We start from the raw sequence: 19214 nt of genomic DNA, 5'->3' as shown, positions 1-19214 counted from the left end.
CATTCAATTTGATTTTAAATATAAAATTTTAATTCATTTTATTTTTTATATTTTTTCTCAAGTTAATTATTATAATAATTGCATGTGTTAAATGTTTCATTAAACGATATTTTTAACTGATACACATGATTAATAAAAGTATTTTGTAAAAAACAAAATATATTTACTACAAATAACTCATTTTTTTAATATACTTAAATCAATCAAGGGATAGCAATATCTAGTTGTATTTTATTAAAAGGTAAACAGCAATCTGCAACCGAAAGAAGAAACATATTCATCAACGAATCAAAATTCCCCAACGACTATATGAACATTAGCATTCTGTTTGGAAATGTGATTGAAAAAGTATCTGAAAACACGCAGTGCGATTCAGTGTTCCATGGCAAGCATGTGACGACACCTAAGATGTAAAGCCCCCAAGGCACGCCAATAGACCCGAGGCGCACAAAGGGCACCAGACTATATTTCAACATATATATGTAGTGTTTGTTTTGTGGGCCTCGCGCTCTTGAGGGACGTGTTGCCCTTCAGTGTTTTTTCCTACCGGTAGTTGACTCCCTGGTAGCTTGTTATTTTCAAGGGATCGTGTTCACCTTTACTTCTCCTTTAATTAATGTTGATAGCTTAACTATGATTTTATTTGACAAAAAGAAACTAGGTTCCTAAGGCATAAAGGCGCAGATCCAAGACCGCATATAAAAAAATCTGAATTATTGGAATGCATCCTAATTTATATATGTGAAGGTCGCACGTTCGTAGGATTCCAGGAATCAACATCAATAATGAGAGACCTGTATAACATGGAAACCTCTCATCGCTGTTCAGCTCAGCCTCAATTGGGAATGGGGAATCAATGGAAACTCCTCATTCTACTCCTATGTCGCTACTGCGTTTAACTCCAGACTTTTATGGCTCCAACTGGAAATGGGTACCACCCAATTGAGGTAGTCCAAAAAAAAAACAAAAGAAAAAAAAACGGATCTTATGAACTAAGAATCTCACTGTTTAATTTCCCATCAGCAAATCACTACCGTCGGTGTCTATGAGTTCAGTACTTTTACTCCTCTGCGGGTGGGTCCACCCAACGACCATGCTCTTTTATTAGATCGATCAGTGCATCGGTTGCTCCCTCCATTGCAATCCCACGCTTCACCACAGTCTGTATCAAGTTACGCTACGTCAATATCATCATTTAGCATGGATTTTAAGGTTTTACAACCTAAAAATAGCTCTCGTATCCGTCAAATTCTCAAATCAAGCTAAAATTTTAGAGACCTGAAATTGATGTATATAGAGTTTCAAAACCAAAGATCCAACGTGTTACCTTCCCAACATAAAGGTCAATCTTTCCAGGAGCACCTCCCACGTACCCGAAGTCTGCATCTGCCATCTCTCCAGGTCCATTCACAATGCAACCCATAATTGCAATCTGAAGAAGGAGAAATTTAAATTATGCAACATAGTATTTCCGTAACTTATCTTCTTCCCTATTATTCTAAGAGAATTGGAAAGAAGCTGTTTCTTGTTTTGTGCATAAGCAAGCAATTCACATTGTGTGGCGTAGTGCGTAGTCTAGTTACAGGAGACTCAAATATCAGCGCGGGTCCTCCAAGGACCAGATAAATAAGTAATTACCGAAACACCGGGCAGGTGTGATGTCTTCTCCCGAATTTCCGCACTTATTTCTTGAAGATCAAACAAAGTTCTCCCACAGGATGGGCATGACACATATTCCTGCAACACAGGTTAGGCAAATAATTTAAAATCAAGAGTCCTGCTTCTATAATCCAAAATAGGTCTTGTTTATGATGAAATACATACTGCCCTTTTTAGATAAAAAAAAACTTACCGTCTTAGTGTTCCTCATTCTGCAACCTTGCAGCAAGTTAAAAGACGTATCTCTCAGAAAATCTAAATCTTTGTCTGGAGCTTCCAAGAGAACACCATCTCCAAGACCATCAACCAGAAGGGCTCCGGCATTTGCACCGGCACCAATCACTAAGTCATCCCTGTAAGTAGAAAGGATAAAGTTTTACCATGACTATGTATTTCCGCATCTCAACTCAGAAGGCCACAATGCAAGTCTTAAAATATACCGGTGAATCCCGATGGGATAATTAATGTGATGAATGACTGGGAAGTTCAGAGAATTGTCTGCTAGGTACTCAAATAACCTGATGTCAATAGAAATGCCACTAATGAGAACTAGCATATGAGAAAAGAAAATATAATGATACAAAATCACAATGTAGAACAGAAGAATTGCCACATAGAACACTTGTTTGGATCTCTCAGTCTGTCAATAAGAAACTAACACATACAGTCCCAGGACAAAGGAGAAAAATTTGGCATTGATTTTGCCTATGTGCAATCATGTGATAACTTGGTCTGGACACTCCTGCATGTTCTTTACACACATTGATTTCTGCTGTATGAAAAAGGATTTTCAGCCAATGAGAAGCATATCAAGGACAGAAAGGCTTTGTGTGATCTGTAAAACCAAAACTGAGTCCTGTTTTCTTGCAGATTGGATCCATGTAAGTTACTCACTAATCAATATAATTGACTATTTAGAGTCTAGCACTTAAGTCATATGCAAGGAAGGCCCTCAAGAGATCGATTTTGTTCATGTTGCCAGATTTCTTCAACTAAATGAAGGACATTCTCACCTCCTTGCTGCATGCACTCTGCTAATTTTGTCTTCAGCATAAGGTAGGTCATGGAGAAGCATAGTAACATCAACACCTTTGAGGATTTCCAGCTCTTCATAAGACTCATCACCACGTACTGACACAACCAGACGTGTTCCTAAGAGGTCGTAAATGGCCAAAACATATTAGATGCATGCTTTGAAATGGGTGAGAACGATGTTAGAATAAATGTCACTTGTTACTACCCTAAGAAAATCAAGTTATAAAATTACATGGCCTCGCACATTTTAAATTTTAACTTGGTTTAGATCTCCCCTTTATTTTATGTTAAAATTCAAAATAAGGAGTGCACGCAAAAAAATCAAGGAGATCTATACTGTTTTCAAGACAAGGTCCAAGTTTTCTTATCAGAAAGTCCATGTCAATTAGTTAGACGTAATGATAATAATAATTAATTAGAAACTTAGGCTGAAGAACACCTTGTGGCAAAAGCTTGTGAGCACCAGTAGATAGTTCCTTCAGATTCACCAGAGCCATGGCATTGGGCAATGGCTTTGTTAACTGCTCTGACAAAGGAGTTATAACGCCCATACTTATATCTATCAGCCTTTCGAGAGCTAGTCGCTGATCACAATGCCATATGGAGGAAAAACAAAGGGAAATATATCACTCAAACTGTCATGATAAACTGACAGTGCAGCGAATTGTTTGAAAGGTAACGAGGCAAACTGGTATAGTCAGTGCTGCTCTTGCTAGTTGCTACCATAGCGAAGATTCTTACCGCTTCAGCATCATCTGCTGGAGGAAGTTCTCGCAACAAGATTGAATCTACTGTAGCCAGATCCTTAAAAAAAGTGCCAAATTTATCAATACCTTCCCATGTCACTCAAAAAAGCTAACATACCATATTTTTTTCATTTACAGAATAGTGGGAAAAAAACCTTAAATGGCATGCCAACAACGAGTTTGGCTGCAAGGGACTTGTAGAGGAGCTCTGGCATCTGCAGAAACCAGGGAATACATGCTTACCTCCTGAGAAAGAAGGAATAAAATAACATGCACCGCCATAGAAAGATGGACTGCCAGAGAGATAAGAGAGTAACAAGGGAAATGTAATGCAAATTTTACCTTTAACTGATCCAAGGAGACTGACATGAGAACAGAACCATCCCGGTGCAGCACGCCTCTGTAATCCACCTCCTCACCCTGTATCAGGATACAGAGACAATTACCTATTATAAACATATGGGAAGTGCAGTAATGAAACAATGATGTTAAAACAATTTCAGCAAGCTTAGAATCTAACCTCTTTTTGCGTTGGCAATTGACCAGATCGGCGCTGGAAGTCAAAATAATGTCTGTGCTTTTCTTCGAAAGGTTCCTGCTGGATGTAGCACCACACCATTAAGAGTTTGTTAGCTTTTCCAGAGTGACAGATTTTTGACTACTTAAACATGTTAAACTGAAGCATTATTTTGAATCATACCACCCCTTTCTGGAGTTCAGAAGCTTTCATTCCAAGATTTGCCAACCTTCTGCAAGGATCTATCTCCTTTTCTGGTGGTTCTGTGAGAGAAACCCTGATTGTATCACCCAATCCATCCTGCACATACAACGGTAGCGAATGGTATAACTTCATGCATATGATGCTCCTGAAAATGTCAAACTATGAAGAATAATGTTCCATAGAAGGGACAGGTCATGAATATGTTGTAAACCTCGTATCTACTGCAAATACCTTATTTCTGCAGAGGCTTCATGAACAGAATATTATCAAAACACACTATAATGGATGCTAAACAACATGGAGAAGGGAATCATACATCAGCACATATTTCTTCCTGAATATCCTTTTAATATTCAAGCATACCTGAAGAAGAGTTCCAATTCCAATAGCAGACTTCATCCGCCCATCCTCACCTTCACCAGCTTCGGTAACTCCCAAGTGCAATGGATAGTTCCAGCCTTGAACATGCATCTCAGCTACGAGTAAACGGTATGCCTGGACCATGACAACAGGGTTGCTTGCTTTCATAGAAAAGACAAAATTGTGAAAGTCCAATTTCTGGCATATCCTCGCAAATTCAAAAGCAGATTCAACCTGTCCAATGACTGTTTGGTAAGAAGGAAGCTTCTGTACAATGTTCTGTATAAAGAGAGAGGAAATAACTCTCACCATTCCCCTAGGAGAATCACCATAGTAGCTCATTATACGATCAGAAAGACTGCCATGGTTTGTCCCAATGCGCATTGCTCTCCCATATTTCTTACATTTCTCAACTAATGGTGTGAAAACCTGGCATTTAAAGTTTTTAATAGGTCAAAAAGCCGATATTTCATTTGCAGCGTAATCAATTTAAGTATCATATCGAGAGAGGACTTCAAAAAATTCAAGGTAACTACAGGCACACCGGTCACTCCTTAGCTTATATGTACTTCAACAGTATGAGCATTAACTCCCTGGAAAATTATAACTACTAGTTCTAACAGCTCACACACCTTCACAGCAAGGATGAATCATGAATGGAAGAACAAGGGCTCATAAAATAGCATACTGTAGCACTTCATCATAGAATGGGAAAGAAAACAACGAAAGATTAATTTTTACCCGTTCAATATGTTCAAGTTCTTTCTCGTAGTCTTCTTCTGTGTACTCAAGTTTTTCAAATTGAGCCCTTCTATCAGCTGCAGAAGACCACCATCATGAATTTAGAGCGCCTTAAAAGATGGGGGAAACTAAGACTAACAAACAAAGAAATAGAGGCATACCAAAATTTCCAGGGTTAACACGAATCTTGTCAAAGCATTCAGCAACACGCATAGCAACAGAAGGAGCAAAATGTATATCCGCCACCAAAGGAATATTATAGCTGGACATGGTTAAATAAAGACAATGTTGGACACTTACACAGTAAAGACTTGATAAATTGACATCCAAATAGCTAACACTAGTTCATACTTTTTCTGCACAAGTGAGTTTTTGATCTCAAAACATGCATCTGCTTCTTTCTTCCCCTGAACAGTTATTCGTACAAGATCAGCCCCTTGGTCTGCTATTTTCATCACCTAACAAGAATAAATAGAAGATTAATATACAACCCTGCTGTATCTAAGTGCAAGTTAAATTTTGGAAACATAAAAGAAAGGGATAGCCGTGCTAGAACAGAAACTTGTCTTGTAAGCATAAGACCTGCTCAACGGTTGCAGCAACATCCTTAGTGTCAGTTGTAGTCATTGTTTGAACTCTGATGGGATGCTGACTTCCGATGGCCACATTTCCAACCATCACCGTGCTTGTTTTCCTTCTGACAGTTTTGTGTAACGATTCGCAATACTTTTGCCTAGGAACTACATTCGAATCATGATCCATAGTCAGTTGAAGGTAAAATGAATAACCACTGAGAAGAAACACCTAAATGGCAACTAGAGATGTCAATATCTAATATCCCATGCAGAGGAATGAAAGTTTTAGGAGCAACACCATGTGGGAACTGAGGAATGAAAGTCCGAAGATTACAAAACATAAGGAAGGCGGTTATATTAGCGCCAAAACCCATTTAACGAAAATCCATGAAATAACAAGGACGGATTTCAAGTTAATATTAGTTAACTGCATTTTCGTAAGGTTTAATCTGTAAAGACAATGGAAATAGGTTTGCAGCCGTCACACGTCAACCTGTGGAGCAAGTCATCAACAATTGGATAGATTACTCAAAGACTGATTGACAGCGTTCGGTACAAATGAATCGGAAGTAAAAATTAAAAGCAAACCATTCTCCAATGCTGTAACCACGTTTGCAGAGAAATTGCAAGGGAAGATAATAGGTGAAGAGCGATGATTGCCGTTCAAACAAATTATCAGGTGAAGAGCAAAAAGCAGAAAAGCATCAAGAACAGTATACCTATGAGGCGAGTTCCTGGTGATGCGGATTGAAGTTCAGCAATATCCTGGCCAGGATTTGAGTTACGTATAACTGAGACCTTTGTCCTTCCAGATTTCATAATTTTCAAATCGGATATTCTTGCAAAATCCATGCCTTTTGCAAATCCTAAACTCGAATCTCTGCCCTTGAGGGTAGAAAACGAAGTTGGCGCAACTCCAGTAGCCATTTTTCAAGCGCAACACCTTACCTGCATCAAGATTAGAAAGAAGAGAAAACAGTAATTAATTGAACAATGAATAACTCTTTAGAATCTCGAAACCAATCTTCCATTGCTTTAGAGCATAAAACTTCAGAACAACTCACTATTCATATGTTCCAACTCGTTTGATAAAGTTCAACGTCACATGGCACAATAGATTAAACAAGAACGAGAGGGGAAAAAATCAGTCAACACTGAACAGGCATTTCATCTAAAAAACCAAAGACATGCATGATGAAGACTTCACCCAACACCTCTCAAATTGAAAATGAATACGTTAAAAAAGAATCAAACAAGAAAGGCAAAAAAAGGTGATCAAAAGCATTTCATGGGATTGCTTTACCGGAACTAACGGTATCGAGCCTTAAGATGCTAGTAGGGAGATATCGGTGATCGGGAGTGAAGAGGAGGATCTAAAGTGAGGAAGGAGAGTCAGAGGCCCCTGATCGCAACCATTTTCATCAAAATTATACAGCAATAAGAATGGAGGCAAACGGGACGAGTGGTGGAAGATGACAAAAACGTGGTCAGCGAGTCATAGCTTCACCTAAATTGCATTCAGCAGTCGCCATACGAAGATTGGGCGCGTGGAATTTTTTTTTCCCGCTTTAGGTCCTTGCATTTTCATTAATTTCTTCTGAAACCAACTAATCATTTATTTTTCGATCATTTTCACCCTTCGTCCTTATGAATACAATCTCATAATTTTTGGTACATAAGCCCACAGGCCACAGCCCCACATGTGGGAAACCAAACTAATTTATTTTACATTTAAATGATTTTAATGTGATACGTTGTTTGCATTACCTGAGTGTCTAAGAACATAAATGTTTTAAATAGATTAACAAAAAAATCACTGTATCCAAAATTAAAGCAAGTAATGAGCAAAATACTAAAATTGGATAATTCAACTTGGAGTAAGAATAATAGCTGTCAGTGAATACAACTGGAATTTCAAAATTAAATGTATAGAAGGTGGGATATGATTTCATACATGAACCCAGTATTATTGGGATGATTTGGTGCAATGAATCATAAACAAGGGAGTTGGGCAAAATAAATGAAGGGGGAGGGCTCAAAGCAGAAATAAGGAAAGTGAAAGGATGAGGGGCGCGAAAGAGTGAAGAAAGAGAAAACTTAAGCCGCCACCTTCTTCATGTGAGAAAAAAGTAAGAACGAAATATGTTTAAAAAAATGGAACGGTCAAGGGAAGATTTGGATTTGGAAAATAAGTAATCAGTGGAAATGGTATGAATCAACTATCAACGAAGAATAATTGATAATCGATCCGTAGGGTAATATGGAAAAACTCGAGGATTATGATAGGGTGGATGTGTTGGCCCAATGAAAAAAGGGGTGGGGGGAGATCATCGGATGACACGTGGAACACGAGATATTTAGGAAACAGAGGGACGCACGAGATTCACGACTATTAAACAATACATAATACTCCTCCAGTCCTTAATATAGGACATAATTTCTGAGTTGGTTTTGGTTCTAAATATAAGACCCATTTATCATATTTATTAATTTTTTCTAAATTACCTCTATGGATATTCTATCAACCATAATCAAGTAAAAGATAGAGAGGGGTATTAAAAAAGATGATTATAGTATTTTAAGAAAAACGTGTCACAATTTTTATAATTAACTAACTTATCTAACTTCCTTAATCTAGTTCTATATTAAGTACAGAGAGAGTACTAAATAGGCATAATATTCAACGAGTGATGGAGCCCACATGCCCACAGGCACATTGTTAACAAGTATTGGTGAGTACTGTTTATTTATTGGTATTATTTTAGTGATTTAGTCCGCAGTCAAGGATTGGACCTTGACTCGTACTCATCCCTTAAACCCGTCAAACTTTACCCGAGTCTATAAATTGATGAGTTGACAATCCGTGTTTTCTTTTATTTTTTATTTTTCCCTTAGCCCAAGCCCCTGTTATTCTGTTTTATTACGTACAAAAATCGTGGACGCAGTTTTTTTCTATTTCATTCTCTCTCCACTTCCGCTTTACTTTTCAGCTTAACCATGGAATTAAATTTTGAATAGTTGATATTTAATAGTAGTATTTTATGAAATAAAGTTGTTCAAATTCTTTTACTGCAACCTAAACCCATCAAATCAAATTTTAATGGTTTGACATCTCATCAGGCCAAGGCAGGGCGTTGAACTATTTTTTGTCATTATTAGTTTTATTCGCACTAACTTGATAAATAGAGTAAATCAGTTTTCCTCCTAATTTAATCTCCCAAAAATGATTTCTTCATGGAATAACCTCTAAGTTCGCTAAGAGATCATTTACAAGATGAATGGCACCCACCTAATGAGATGAATTATATGACCATCAGAAGGTAGTCATTTTTTAATTTCCCTCCGATCCCCTGAGTTGCTCGAAGCTTTGCGGAGGAGGGTACATGCCAGTGAGTCTATCGTAGCCTCTTATAATTATTTGGTGAAGTTATATTAAAAGTAGGCAAAGGCATAGTTTAAATAGTCACATAAACAATCAATAATAAAACACTCAATCATATGCTAACACTATGGTTGTGCTCAAACAACCCATCATTTATGTTGTAAAATTTTTTTAAAAAAACCATCATTTTAAAGATTAAACTCAAACATTTTTCACTGGCTGGATGGAAGGGAAAAGACCAAAAGGTAAATATCTGGAGAATAAAGGTACACTTTCCACGGGTTCATTTCTGGTAATGTAAAATGCGATTTAGCTAAAGGAAATGTGTGAATCACTACGTATCTCATGATGGAAGCACTCCACATCAATCACCGCTCATTTACTTCTTCAACCAGAAAATGCTTCTCCAAGATGGCCACTGTCTCTTCCTTTGCACTACACCAGAGTAAAATGAACATGGTTAAAGACGCTTGAATGTAACGCAACCCTCTTTCATAAGCATTTAACAGACTGCTTCCAAAGCTCAAGTTTTAATAACAAAATTAGCATGAAACCATGAGTCAAGTGTTACTTATTTTTCTTATCCCATCCTCAAACACACCAACATGTAAATCCCACCAATTCTATCCCGAATTTGACAGTGAAGCGTAAACACCGTCTAACTAAAATCCTATCTTTGGTATCATTACTATCTGACATTGAACATCCATTCTCTGGGGGGTAAAAAAAAAAAAAATGAACATCCATTCTGAAAGCACATTGACAAACTTGAAAGACAAGAAAAGAACTGTTCAATTATCCCAACAGAATGTACCTTCCAGCTCTGAGTATCTTGTACTTGGATGGTACGGTGAGGTCCACGATAGTGGAACCTGCGCGTCCTGATGGAAGCAAACCAGCATCATAGACGTAGGCACAGTGTCGCCAAAGGTCCTCAAAATCCTTGATGCAAACACTACTTGACTGTCCGCTTAGGTTTGCACTGGTAAGGGCCAAGGCAGTACCTGAACTACGAGCAATGAGCCGAATGAAATTGCTGTCAGGCACTCTGACCCCTATGCTATAAAATCCTGGGTTCAAAGATCGTTCAAGAAGGCTTGATTCTCCTGGAAGAAGTCCCCACTATACTATTAGACAAATACTTAGAATAAGATACAAACTAATTGCTGTTTCAAGGTCCAAATTCACCACTTGAACCGATCTAGTCTGGTTAAACAAATACGTGAAGCACTTGAAAAATAATGTTAGTGCCATATTCTTTTTTTAGTGTATGTATCGTGGCATGTGACTTCGCACCTCGTTTCAGTACAACAGTTACAGGACCTGGAAGGAGGGAATCAAGCAGATCGCGAGGCAAATAGTCAGTCACTGCAAAACGCTCTATGTCTGATACGTCCCCCAAACAAATTGCCAAGGGGCTTGTATGTTTACGTCCTTTAATCTCATAAATTCGGTTAACTGCTTCCAACGAGCTGCAAAATGTTCCGATAAAAGAAGTTCATTACCCATACAACAAAATCCAATTTTATGCAAAGAATTGAGATGTGCAGAAACTTATGAAATGCATATGATTTTTGTTCTTTAAAGAAGACTTTAAAAAGCAGTCAGAATAATGGAAATCATGTGGAGCCAACTTTTATAGCATCTGAGATATAAATAAGGAAATGATACAAGCACAACGTAAAACAATGACTTATAGCCTCTTGCTTTGATGGGGGATAAGGGAGTTTCACAAGGTACAACAAGAAGTCTGTCACTATTGTTCATCTTCCTTATTTATCTCTCATATATACAAATAGCTAGAACAGTAACTCAATAGTCTAAGTGCTTTAGAAACGTAACTTAAGGTTACCTTTATTTCCAAGAGTATAATTAATACGTTATGTTTCTTACAACGGGAAGAGGAAAGGGGGAGGGGAAATAAAACACAAGCACTCCATCAGCAACACATTAAAAGATCTGGCGGCCAGAATAAGAATAATAACAATGCTCGGAGTATTTTAAACAGACAGATTATGGGCAGAAGGAGGAAACATGAACTCAAATAGCATACCAAGCATCACAAGCAAACCCATAGAGTGTATCAGTGGGTACAGCAATAACCTTGCCAGCTTTCAAAGCTTCAACTGCTTCTGCAGCAAAAGCATCCTCTGCTGGACGAACGGCTTCAATCTTGCTTTCAACTTGTACCTCAGAATTCTCAACACTCCAAGCCATATTTATGGGCAATTTTCTGTTCAGCCTCCAACTCTGTTTTAACTGGGGCACAAACCCCAACTTGCGGACACCTAAAGCACAATTACAGTTTCCTCAGTCAGCCATTTCAACATCCAGTGCAGTGTTCGCTTAAAATATCTGAATGAAATGGACTACCACAAAAAAGTGATTTCTTAGGCCAATATTTGAGTGAAGTTGAATAAAAGCAAAAGCAAGAAGCAACAAAATCCGCAGAGGCAGAGAGAAAGAGAAAGATGGAGATGGGAAGAAAGGGAGTGAGTGACGACGGTAAGGAAAGGACACCTCGGAAAGAGAAGATGGGAACGGGACGAGCGCAGAGAAGGGGCGGTGCTTGTGCAGCTGTTCTGGTCGCAATATTCATTCTAGTTAGACCCTAGTCCTTCGTCAAACGACGGAGCCATTTCCAATGATAAGCGCGGTAATAAGATCACATGCTTCACCCTTTTTGGCTGCAACATGCGATGCAAGTAGCGCAATGGATGCTACGGTTCAATTCCCCCGAAATGTTGGAGGTGTGTTCGGAATCCATCGGTTCTTAGTCAGCGGAAGGAAAAGCTCCAACGATAAATTTCTGCTGAACGCTGATATTCAATATTTTTTGGATTTTTTTTTTTGCCGACGAATATTTTCTGGATATATGTATGTATGAAAAATAATTTAAATAGTTGAAAATTAAATACTTCTTTGCCACAAAAAAAAAAAAAGTCTATGCTGAAAGTAAATTATAACAACTCATGACCCCGTTTGGCATTGGGCTTATAACCATCGTTGCCAATTATTTTTTGGGCCTAAAGCCTTTTATATATTGGATGTAAGTAAAAAGAAGCTGCAACAAAACAAATTGGGCCTGCCAATAGTGTCTCAGCATTTTTTTATCATTTTATTATACATTGGACAAAAAAAATGCTCAGAACAGAACCATTTCTTTCTTTCTATTTTCCCAATATATTAATGTTTCCGTGCAACCCAAGAGGATATTTTCTAGTTTGAGATTAAGGTCAATGATATCCTTTGAAGTTTACATAGCGCTCAAATAAAGGAGAGTTGCAAAAAAGTAGAATTATACATTCAGTTTATATCTCCTCTCTTTTAAGTCCTAACTTAACTTCTATTGTATATTTATTTCTCTCTTCTAAACTTTTAAATTCCAGACCTACATATTCCTCTTTTTTTCATCTGAATTTATCAGTACCTAAAGAATTTAAAACTATTTATTTTCGGAAGAGTGAACTCTTAATTTTAATTGTCATCCCCCCATTAAATTATGAAGTTACTATAAACTTCTGAACTCTCAATTGTTTTCAATTATAGATGCACAAACATTAATGATTTAAAGTTATAACTGAGATTGAACATATGACTTTTTATTTATAAAGGCTTTCATACCAGTTGATCAAAATATTATTGAACTTGGTTGGTTCTTTTTTTGGCCGGAATATTGAACTTGGTTGTTAAATAATACTTGGCGTTAAATTTTTTTTCACCATGGATTAATTCCCTGTATATTTGGAATGCTTCACCAAATCTGGCATTAGCACATCATCATGCTATTCAAGTATGCCTCAATTCTTCTGTTGTCTTCTCCCCTAAGATTACAAAAAGACGGTCACAGGCCTCTTGATTTAACAAAGCCCAAAAGAAATGCTTACCAGCGATAACCACTATCCTGAGCCATTCTTTTCTCTGACAACACTACATTATCATTATCATTATCATTATGAGCTGTACAATCAAAGTCATGTGTAGTTGTTTCCGAAATACTGAGGGATGAACACAAATTTTTTATCTGCTCTATTAGCTTATGAAGAAGCATTCTCATTATTAGCTTGTGTCGGTATCTGACTCGAGTTTTGGTGATTCTGCGTCCTGGCTGTGGAAGAACCTGAATGAGGAGCCATCACTTGAGGACCAGTATTATTCTGCTCTGATGAAGCCTGCCATCTTCTTCTCCATCTGAAGAACTCCGCAAGAATTGAACTTCCACTCATTACCACACCAAACCCTGCGAAGGTTGCAAGAAGTATCGACATGATTGCCTGCACATGGATCTGCAAGTCAAACACAAATTAAAGTCATTCTTCCAGTAGGGTTCTCAGTTCCCAACAGTCTACATTTTGTTTCAACATATGGATATTGTCACTACTTGTTGAGGAAGAAACTACGGTCCTTTGAGCTTAACAAATAAAAGACCAAAAGAACTTAACATTATGGTCGAAGCGTACATCTTTCGCAATTACCAAGGAGTAAAATATATGAGCAAACAGAACCACCAGAGCAAACTGTGCTGATGCATAAATCCAGACGAACCTGCTCTTCACTGAACAACAATTTATGGTCAGGGTTTTGTAAAAATTTATAGCACAATTAACTATCATGAACTAAGCACCAAAAAAAGGGGGGGGAGCAAGTATTCATTATTAAAAACAATCTAATGACACTATCAATAGCCATATGATTTCAGATTATTACATAATGTAAAATGATGGTGTCAACCTCATGCAGCATGATGAAATTTCTCCAGACTATGTGCAAACCTACCCATTGTGGATGATGTCATGGAAGAGAGAACACCCAATACACATGAAAACGGAAGAGATATGGCAATTGCCTTAGTACCCATTTTCCCAACCTGCGCAGAGTCAAATAACTCAGAACACACTAAAAGTTTATAATTTCGACAGATCTAACTGCGCTGTTCTTACCAATAGCTGCTCAAGAAAACAGAAATAGGCAAGCATGCTGACAATGACTAGAACAGGTACTTCTTGCCAAACCCTACCAAAAAAAAGGCAGACAAAATGAAAACATCAATAAAGGTATTACTAGAACAATCAGCTTCAGATCTATGACAGGGCTCCAGTATTAGCTGCAGCGTTCAAAGGAAAATACTGACTTCGTTGCTTTCTAGGTTAGTTTAAGTGTGTAAGCCATGAGAATGAAGCTTCAAACATGGTTTTAATGGAATGAACTGTCATCACAGGCAACTCATACTTGATAGTTGTGGTGGCGTCTAAGTTTGATGTTGCAAATTCATGACTGGAAGTCCAAAACATATGATAAATTGACAAAAAGTCTATTGTATCCAGAGACTCCACAGTATCCATTTACTTCAAAATTGAAACATGTCATCTCACAGAGAGAATTGACCTATCATTAGCATACCTATATTCATTCACATCGTCCATCTGAGACCTGCTTGCTCCAGTATGTCGAGCCCGGACACTTTGGATCCGCAAAAGAGTGACAGGTAGGTTCCGAACCTCCTCTTTGCACACATCACATGTTTTGTTTCCTTTGATGCTAAACCACTTAATAGCACATTCTTGGTGTGCTAGAGCAAGTTCACCTTTGCAGCTGCATTCCAGCTTGAAAGTTTCACCCCCTTCACATAGATCAACCATACAAATTCTGCATACAGCCTCTTCTTCAGCTATGTCTTCACCATCATCAATATCGTTTTCTGAACCAAGACAAATATTTGAAGTTACTAACTGCATGTAGAATTTACAGACAATCTGCTTCACTGTTCATATTATTAATGCTTGGCATGTCATAATATGTCAATCGATGGATCTCAATATATATCTATGATATATAAAATTCTATTTACTTTTGAAGATCACATGACAGTGCTCATTATAAGATATACCAGAATCCTTTGTGGGGGATGCTGTCGATAATTCAACTCCATCCTTCACTCGTGGGGTGGAAGGAATAACACGGAAAAATGAATCCATTCTCCTTAAGCTTTTCTCTTTATTGTTGACAGGCACCGAAAGAGAGCGAACTATCTGCCTCTGAGCAGAGCTCCTCTGCAAAGTGCAAAAGACACTTAAAAGCTTTACAGCCAAGGGTAACTGGCCTCATGACATGGCTCAGGAATAACTGAATATAAAGAGGGTGCACTAGATAAAGACGGTTCATGATGAATTGGGTCTAAAGTACAGAAAAAACATTGAAATTTCTAAAACCTGAGGTTCCTTCATTCTTCAACCTATTGGCATATTCAAGACCAGGTGATAGTGGAAGAAGTCCATAAAAATTTAGAAATCATGTTCTAATCATTTGTCGATATGGATAAAAGCAAAACATTTTTCTTCCTAATCATATTGGTGAAAAGCCAAGATGACAATTCATCGTACATTGAAACAATCAAATTGAACTTAAGACTATACTGGTTGAAATGTTACCGGCAAAGGAGTGCCAACAGTTCCAGCGTGAGCAGATTCTGAATTTGAATGTGCAAATTCATCCACTGGCAATGATGAGGTCCTCTTAATCCTGGGAGTAAATATTTTAGTAAGGGACAAGGTTCTTGAGATTGAAGGCTTTTCTCGAGTGCCTGAAGAGGAACCTTCTGAAGCTACAGTAGAACCCTTTTCAACATCTGATGACGCCCGGGAAATGAAGTTCAGTTTTGGTAAGAAACTTCTTATGGATGGTCTTCCTCTTGATGTTAAAGGTCCCGGAGATTTATTAACGGAGGTATCAACAGAGAGAGAAGTCACCAGGAAATTCACTCTCTTGGGAGTTGGAGAAGGACTTGGAGTCTGGGGCATCTTGATTGTTACAAAATCTTGAGAAGACTCTTCTGATGTTCTTGAGGGTATTTGTAGTGAAAGATTATCTCGCTTCCAGCGACGAGTATGTGTGGACTCTTCACTTATTGCCATTGTATCATCAACCTATCGATCAAATTGTGATTTGATATTTATACGCAACGCAGCCCATGCATGCTAAAATTTTAACCATGAAATGTAATGAAATACGAAAAAGCAATGCAGAAATTATTATTGGAAAAAAAAAGATATTATGACTCATAAAAGCAAATGAATTACGACATGTAAACAAACAACCATTTATCATGCCAGAAGAATGGACCAACGTCACTTCAGATTATTAGCAATATAGCAAGCTACACATATTTTGCCACTCAGATTTTATGTAAATATAGAAAGACCCCGTGAATCTTGTTCGTTACAGAGAAGAAAAACATAAACACAAACACGCACGTGAAACAACTTTATTACGGTGAAATTCATCAATCTCACCCTGGGCAAATCCATCAGAATGAAAGTTAACAAGACTGTAAATAAGACAGCAAAGTGAATTCAAAATACAGAAGAAATTCAAGCACTTTTGATTAGGGAGAAAGGAGTGACTCTGGTTTTCATAAATTTGAGGCCCATGTTCTAGAAAAGTGTTTCAGGACTCCCAAATTCAAAGCAAATGGAAGGTAAAAAGACAGCTTGACCTACCTGCGCCTAGTTTGATCCACAAGCATTAGAAAGCAGGACAAACTTACCTACTGACGATTAAACGAAAAGGAAGATTCATGAAAAGAAAAATGTTATCACATTTTATCGTAGCGCATCCCACATACTCAGTTGACGAAATTCAAATTTACCTAGCCACGCTTATCATGAAGTAAGGGCGAGAAGGGCAATATCTTTCGGCATAAAAGCACTGTAGTATCAAAAACAATGTTTGTGAAAAAGGATAGCTGTACGATCATCGGGATTGTTTCGAGTGTTCAGACCTCAGACGAGGACCCATAGTAGAATTCGTTCAAATATGTCGACCATGGCTGTTAAATTACGAGACAATATTTGAAAGTTTTGATCGGAAAGAACAACTAAAACACGTAAAAGAGCATCAAACACATACATAACAAAGAAGAAAAGAAACTATTGGAGTCACAGATGGAACATGGAATACTATTCTGATCTCATGCCCTGGCATCACAACCTGAAATTAAGAAGAAGAAGAAGAGGAAGAAGGAGTTGAAAGAGCAGAGCTACCTTGTGAACTGGAAGAGAAGCTGTTCTCTGACAAGAAACCGCATCATGTACTTCACTCACAGGCTTTTTCTCTGTACTCATATTCTCGTAACAAATCACAAACACAACTCGGATATCACAGACCAACCAAAACACGAATAACGAATAAAGTTCAGTCCTTGCAGGCACGAAGCTTGACCATATCTTACTTGCTTACTGCTCAGCGCATTGCTTTAACCCCCCAAATAGAGAGGGACTGACACAGGCAGAGGGAAAGGGCTAAAAAAGGGATCTTGGGACGTCAGGAAGTGGATATGATGAAGACGACGACGACGACGAAACTTAGCATTTATGACAGAGGATGGTGGGAAGCCTGGCCTACTTACGCATACACAAAACCTCAGTCTCCCCCAGTGCGCACGCACTGTTTTTACACTGATCTGAGTTTTGCTAAAAGTACTAACTCTACTCAAATCTCAAACATGCGTCTCGTTCTGGAAGTTCCTTCATCGTCCCAATTTCTGCCCCACAATAATAAAAGGAAGGCCAGGATAAAGAGCAGTTAATCAAGTACGGATAAGGGTAATAAAACGCGGATTTGAAATTCTTGACAAATATAGTAATGTTTAATTTAATTATTATTTATGAATATGAATTTTGAGAAACAGTACACTTGAGTAAGCTCTCCACAAGATCATGTTAAAAGAAAATTCAAAGCGGCATACTTTCCCTTATTTTCTGCCACTTTTTGGGGTTTATTTCCTTTAAATCACTTTCGTTTCACGCAATTATGTGATTGTTAGTTTCCCAGCCAAATAGGGAATGGCCACAAATGAAATGATAAATTCTAAAATTAGGGAGAAGGACCTAAAAAAATTAGTATTTATTAAGATGGATCTTAAAAATTGTAATTAATTTGAAAGACCAAAAATTAAAATAAAATTTTACAATTACCAAATTATCCCTTATCAAATCCCTACATTATCTCCAACGCCCTCCTATTTCAATTTAACAGTTAATTATCAATTGAACTTGATTTCTCTATCTCTCTCTCTCTTTATCTCTTTTTGATGCACCTAAAGTTTTTACTAACAGCAATTATCTTCTTGTAAATCCAAAACAAAGAAGACAAATTAAAAGGAATCAACTAGCAGACTATTTATTGGACGGTATGTATATTTTGAACATTATTTTCTCTCCTTTAGTTTATTTGTACCGAATGTTTTCTAATTTTCTCATGGCCTCTATATAAAGACTTTTTGAATGAAAATAAAAGTATATATTTGTACCTTCATTCAATCCCAACCATACATACATATAAACACAATCACACTACCTATACAAAGCTTCTTAGATGAATATAAATATATTTCTTTGTGTTAACCAAAATATGAAAATCAAGTAAATAGTACCCCTTTGTAACCTAAGCTTCACTAATAATTTTTCCAACCACATCGGAATGAGGGGCAAAATCACAGTTGCGCAAGCTGGAAATTTTTCCAGCCATATTGGAATGAAAGGCTAGTAGATGCAGATATGAATGACTGAAAAATAGGACTCTAATTTTAGTTAATTGCTGTATTTAGTTTTTAATTTTAAGGGGGGGCAATTTAGTAATTATAAATTTATATTTCAATTGATAACTGATAGTCAAATATTGAGATGGGTCTTGGAGATAATGTAGGGATTTGGCTAGGGATAATTTCGTAATTATAAATTCATATTTTAATTTTTGGTCCTTCAAATTAATTACGATTTTTAAGATCCCTCTCCATAAATACTAATTTTTTTAGGTCCTTCTCCTCAATTTTCCCTAAATTCTTTTCATTATATTCAATCATTAAGAATCTCCACATTTCGTTACGCATCCGAACGGAATAAATTTATAGCCTTGTTTGGCGAATTTTTATCTCGATGGGGAATATTCATGGTTATTAACATTATTCTTATACTCTTCTGGTCATAAACATAATATCT

At 37.3% G+C, this 19214-nt stretch overlaps 3 protein-coding genes across 7 annotated transcripts; all 3 read right to left on the bottom strand.

Moving 5' to 3' along the window:
* Positions 1-699: 699 nt before the first annotated feature.
* LOC114762653 (4-hydroxy-3-methylbut-2-en-1-yl diphosphate synthase (ferredoxin), chloroplastic) lies at positions 700-7286 on the bottom strand. Of its 3 annotated transcripts, XR_003742272.1 has the most exons (21): positions 7141-7286; positions 6557-6785; positions 5845-6002; positions 5614-5720; positions 5424-5524; positions 5263-5339; positions 4831-4950; positions 4525-4755; positions 4141-4257; positions 3961-4038; positions 3783-3860; positions 3596-3655; positions 3436-3498; positions 3134-3278; positions 2673-2811; positions 2100-2177; positions 1853-2012; positions 1639-1737; positions 1328-1432; positions 1006-1162; positions 700-921 (listed from the first exon to the last, which is right to left on the bottom strand). XR_003742272.1 is itself a non-coding variant. In XM_028952185.1 (20 exons), exons 2-20 carry the CDS (start codon positions 6762-6764, stop codon positions 1061-1063), a joined length of 2226 nt encoding a protein of 741 aa, XP_028808018.1. In that variant the 5' UTR covers positions 6765-6785; positions 7141-7286; the 3' UTR covers positions 700-1060. The 3 variants fall into 3 exon arrangements, 2 of the variants coding, with proteins under 2 accessions (XP_028808018.1, XP_028808019.1); XM_028952185.1 differs by having other exon boundaries at positions 700-1162; XM_028952186.1 differs by having other exon boundaries at positions 700-1162; positions 3961-4035.
* A 1962-nt stretch (positions 7287-9248) lies between these two features.
* LOC114762701 (yrdC domain-containing protein, mitochondrial) lies at positions 9249-11980 on the bottom strand. The gene is made up of 5 exons (XM_028952241.1): positions 11740-11980; positions 11273-11507; positions 10516-10691; positions 10034-10325; positions 9249-9654 (listed from the first exon to the last, which is right to left on the bottom strand). Exons 1-5 carry the CDS (start codon positions 11816-11818, stop codon positions 9588-9590), a joined length of 849 nt encoding a protein of 282 aa, XP_028808074.1. The 5' UTR covers positions 11819-11980; the 3' UTR covers positions 9249-9587.
* Positions 11981-12922: 942 nt separating this feature from the next.
* On the bottom strand, positions 12923-17752 carry LOC114762633 (uncharacterized). Of its 3 annotated transcripts, none has more exons than XM_028952153.1 (8): positions 17259-17752; positions 15648-16142; positions 15107-15269; positions 14620-14917; positions 14160-14232; positions 13996-14086; positions 13662-13774; positions 12923-13505 (listed from the first exon to the last, which is right to left on the bottom strand). In XM_028952153.1, the coding sequence occupies exons 1-8, from the start codon at positions 17337-17339 to the stop codon at positions 13257-13259; spliced, it is 1563 nt and encodes a 520-aa protein (XP_028807986.1). In that variant the 5' UTR covers positions 17340-17752; the 3' UTR covers positions 12923-13256. The 3 variants fall into 3 exon arrangements, with proteins under 3 accessions (XP_028807986.1, XP_028807988.1, XP_028807987.1); XM_028952155.1 differs by having other exon boundaries at positions 13695-13774; XM_028952154.1 differs by having other exon boundaries at positions 13187-13505; positions 13680-13774; positions 17259-17751.
* Positions 17753-19214: the final 1462 nt, after the last annotated feature.

Source organism: Neltuma alba, unplaced genomic scaffold (genome assembly GCF_004799145.2).
Source record: "Neltuma alba isolate B1F8T4 unplaced genomic scaffold, ASM479914v2 tig00011239_pilon, whole genome shotgun sequence".
Classification (NCBI taxonomy): Eukaryota; Viridiplantae; Streptophyta; class Magnoliopsida; order Fabales; family Fabaceae; genus Neltuma; species Neltuma alba.
This window is presented reverse-complemented; position numbering and strand designations above follow the sequence as displayed.

Bases quoted from the DNA above. Each gene is read 5' to 3' on its own strand.
- LOC114762633 (XM_028952153.1), bottom strand. From the start codon at position 17,339: ATGAGTACAGAGAAAAAGCCTGTGAGTGAAGTACATGATGCGGTTTCT. The intron at 13,775-13,995 runs GTAGGTTTGCAC...ATTGTTGTTCAG, and splicing joins CATGACATCATCCACAATGG to TGAAGAGCAGGTTCGTCTGG. The intron at 13,506-13,661 runs GTTAAGTTCTTT...TTTGACTTGCAG, and splicing joins ATGTACGCTTCGACCATAAT to ATCCATGTGCAGGCAATCAT.
- LOC114762701 (XM_028952241.1), bottom strand. From the start codon at position 11,818: ATGAATATTGCGACCAGAACAGCTGCACAAGCACCGCCCCTTCTCTGC. The intron at 10,326-10,515 runs GTGCGAAGTCAC...GACTTCTTCCAG, and splicing joins AACTGTTGTACTGAAACGAG to GAGAATCAAGCCTTCTTGAA. The intron at 9,655-10,033 runs GTACATTCTGTT...ACTCTGGTGTAG, and splicing joins AAGATACTCAGAGCTGGAAG to TGCAAAGGAAGAGACAGTGG.
- LOC114762653 (XM_028952185.1), bottom strand. From the start codon at position 6,764: ATGGCTACTGGAGTTGCGCCAACTTCGTTTTCTACCCTCAAGGGCAGA. The intron at 6,003-6,556 runs GTATACTGTTCT...ATTCGAATGTAG, and splicing joins ACCAGGAACTCGCCTCATAG to TTCCTAGGCAAAAGTATTGC. The intron at 3,656-3,782 runs GTAAAATTTGCA...TGGTTTCTGCAG, and splicing joins TCTCCTTGGATCAGTTAAAG to ATGCCAGAGCTCCTCTACAA.